The sequence below is a fragment of the Octopus sinensis genome, unplaced genomic scaffold (assembly GCF_006345805.1).
Source record: "Octopus sinensis unplaced genomic scaffold, ASM634580v1 Contig01565, whole genome shotgun sequence".
Taxonomy (NCBI): Eukaryota; Metazoa; Mollusca; class Cephalopoda; order Octopoda; family Octopodidae; genus Octopus; species Octopus sinensis.
This window is the reverse complement of record NW_021824886.1, coordinates 707-2,500: the sequence shown is the minus strand read 5'-3', so window position 1 is coordinate 2,500 and position 1,794 is coordinate 707. Positions and strand designations below refer to the sequence as shown.

General features: G+C 25.4%; 1 protein-coding gene across 1 annotated transcript in view; it reads right to left on the bottom strand.

The window, feature by feature from the left end:
• LOC115227072 (glutamate receptor-like) overlaps positions 1-1,530 on the bottom strand; it is a gene marked incomplete at both ends in the record, with an annotated part of 10,847 nt that extends 9,317 nt beyond the window's left edge. The window contains one exon of the mRNA XM_029798001.1: positions 1,477-1,530. Within this exon, the coding sequence (XP_029653861.1) occupies positions 1,477-1,530 (54 nt within the window). The remainder of the gene's footprint in view (positions 1-1,476) is intronic.
• Positions 1,531-1,794: the final 264 nt, after the last annotated feature.

The following is a 1,794-nucleotide window of genomic DNA, read 5'->3' as shown; positions in this document are numbered from 1 at the left end:
ATTATTATTATTATATTATTTTATTATTATTATTATTATTATTTTATTATATTATTATTATTATTATTCTTATCATATTATTATTACTATTATTATCATTATTATATTATTATTATTATATTATCTCATTATTATTATTATTATATTATTTAGTATATTATCATTATAATTATCATTATATTATTATTATTATTATTATTATTATTATTATTATTAGTTACTATTATCATTATCATTATATTATTATTATTATTATTTTATTATTATTTATTATCATCTCATATTATTATATTATTATTAATTATTATTATTTAGTATTATTATCATTATCATATCATATATTATATTATTATTTATTATTATTATTATTATTATTACTATTATCATTATCATTATTATTATTTATTATTATTATTATTATTATTATCATTATTATTTATATTCTTATTATTATTATTATTATTTAGTATTATTATCATATTCATTATCATTATCATTTTATTATTATTATTATGTATTATTATTATTATTATTATTATTATACTATTATCATTATCATTATTATTATTATTATTATTATTGTATAATATAATTTTTTTTTCATGCACTGTTCATTATGCTTAAGACGGCAAATGTATTTGAATTATAGTTCGGAGACGAAATTGTCTCCACAAGGCTGAAACACGCGAAAGACAATATATGAAATTCCCTTAAGCAACGAATGGTTTATGGGCTCAGTCAGCGAGTTAATAGGGGTCATATGTTTATATGTGCGTGCGCGCGCGCGCGTAAGTGTATATGGGCATGCGCACGCATGTGGCATATTATACTTGAACGCATACATACGCATGCAAACATACAATATATACGTGTATGTGTGTAAATTTGTATGTATATAAGTACATACATGTCTTTATGCATATATACATGCATGTATGCATGCATGTATGTATGTATGTATGTGTGTATGTATGTATGTATGCATGTATGTATGTATGTATGCATGCATGTATGTATGTATGTATGTGTGTATGTGTGTATGTGTGTATGTATGTATGTATGTATGTATGCATGCATGTATGTATGTATGTGTGTGTGTATGTATGTATGTATGCATGTATGTATGTATGTAGGATGATGTATGTATGTAGGTATGTATGTATGTGTGTATGTAGTATGTATGCATGTAGTATGTATGTATGTATGTATGTATGATGCATGTATGTATGTATGTTATGTGTGTATGTGTGTATGTATGTATGTATGTATGATGTATGTATGCATGCATGTATGTATGTATATATGTATATGTATGCATGTATGCATGTATGTATGCATGTATATATGTATGTATATATGTATGTATGTATGTAAGTATGTATGCATGCATGTGTGTGTGTATGTGTGTGTATGTATGTGTGTGTGTGTGTGTGTGTGTGTGTGTGTGTGTGTATGCTAATATAAATCTATATTTACCGGTTCAACGAGCAAGAAATGGAACTTCCTTTTATGCACTTTCGTATCTTCACTCTGAAAATAAAAATAAATAAATCAGTCAATATACAATGTTTATTGGAATCAAAAGCAAGTTATAATATACGCACGCACGTACACACACACACACACACACACACACACACACACACAACACACACACATAAACACACACACACAATCACAAACACAAACAGATATCTGAAAAGTCTATTTGGACGTCCCCGCTTCCCTTAAAACCGTTTCCTTTGTGTGGGCGCTATTCATTAATAGGATGCTCAAACAGGTTAAATAATTAAC